Source organism: Habropoda laboriosa, unplaced genomic scaffold (assembly GCF_001263275.1).
Source record: "Habropoda laboriosa isolate 0110345459 unplaced genomic scaffold, ASM126327v1 scaffold30, whole genome shotgun sequence".
NCBI classification, from domain to species: domain Eukaryota; kingdom Metazoa; phylum Arthropoda; class Insecta; order Hymenoptera; family Apidae; genus Habropoda; species Habropoda laboriosa.
Window position 1 is genome coordinate 2,129,980 of NW_017100178.1, and position 1,696 is coordinate 2,131,675.

At 30.6% G+C, this 1,696-nt stretch overlaps 1 protein-coding gene across 1 annotated transcript in view; it reads left to right on the forward strand.

Annotated features, from left to right (window-relative positions):
• The window catches only part of LOC108578957 (lipase 3-like), an 8,573-nt gene that overhangs the window by 3,125 nt on the left and 3,752 nt on the right, over window positions 1-1,696 (forward strand). Inside the window, exons 3-4 of the mRNA XM_017942380.1 lie at window positions 1,190-1,304; window positions 1,368-1,611. Coding sequence (XP_017797869.1) covers window positions 1,190-1,304; window positions 1,368-1,611 — 359 coding nt within the window. The remainder of the gene's footprint in view (window positions 1-1,189; window positions 1,305-1,367; window positions 1,612-1,696) is intronic.

A 1,696-nucleotide genomic window follows, 5' to 3' on the forward strand; every position in this document is an offset into this window, starting at 1 on the left:
TAATAATCGTATAACGTTTGTTTAATTTCTAGCTTAAATTTGTTCAATATGAGTTTTCGTTTATATACCTCGCTTTCGTAAATTCAACCGTTTTCTTTAGTATTCTTATACAGTCCACATAATAATGTCGAGGTCGCAGATCATGAAAGTTACCGCAGGATTTGGAACATTTTTCATCAACATTGCTACATACGTAATCATTGGTTGTAACATGAACAGTCCGTTATATGATCGAAACACAAAATTTACTGAGGAATTATTATAACAGGTTTGCAATCTTGTTCTCTTCGAAAACTTGCATATTTTCAGATTGTTCACATTGTAAATCAATGATATCAAAGTATGTTTTAATAACTGTAACAGTGTATAGTTAATGTATAATATATACGTATAATATCATATGTATAACAGTGCATTAAATTCAAATGTATAAATTAAAGTCTTTTTAGCAATACAAAAATCTTATTTACTCTAAGTATGTTCAATTTGCCTTTGTATATTGTTTCATTTTATTTTGTTAAATCTTGTTTTGCTATACAGTAGAGCGTCAGTTATCTGAACCAATTGGGACTGAGGTGGTTCGGAAAATCGAATTGTTCGGATAACAACTTACCCAGTTTATAACTATAGGAATGAAGTTTAAAACTACTTATTGATGAAAATATTAAAAAAAAAAATTCTTTGAAGTAACAATATACATTTATTAAGAAAGTTTATTTTTTACTCATCAATCGGTACCGCTACACCATAAGTTTGTTTACTCCTGGAACCGATGGTTCGGATAATCGAGATTCGGATAACTGACGCTCTACTGTATTTTCTGCACTACCTCAAATAAATTTACTAAATTAACTAAATGAGAACGTAAAAAATATAAGTCATGAATATCACCATGCTGTTGATAAACTTATATGTATAGTGTTAGACAGAAATGGTATTGAAAAATGAAGAATTGTTTTTTCCTTATCATAGATCATAATCGTAGATTCGCTTTCTTTTGGCTAGACTTACATATCGCTAAAAAAAAAAAATGTGCAATATTCGTAAGACATTCTATTATTTTCTAGAATTAAAATTTATTAAAACATTAAGATTAACTTTAGTTTGATGAAATTAACATTGTTATCTTATTTATCGAAGCACATGATTTATCGACAAAACTATTAATCTGCAATTTTATTATCCTCAGGGTATATACTAGCAAATGCAGGATATGATGTATGGCTCGGAAATAATAGAGGGAATGTGTATTCGAGAAATCATACCTCAATTTTACCAACAGATCGACATTTTTGGAACTTCAGGTATAAAGGTTTTTTGATGATTCTCTTTTCCCTTATTTCTGCTTACTTTTCTTCTCATTTTAGTTACCACGAGCTTGGTATTTATGATCTTCCTGCGATGATCGACTACATACTCGATCAAACGAATTGCGAACAACTATTTTATATCGGTCATTCGCAAGGTAGCACGCAATTTTGGGTAACGATGACACAAAGACCCAACTATAATGCAAAAGTGAAGTTAATGATTGGCCTTGCACCTGTAGCTTTTACCGGTAATATACGTGGACCAATTACAAAACTCGCTAAATTAGCATATATGGGCGTGGTAAGTTGCACGGAAACTCTATTTTGATTATGCACATGTTTAATGAATTCGAACAGCATTTGTCATTCGTTTCTAATTGTCATAC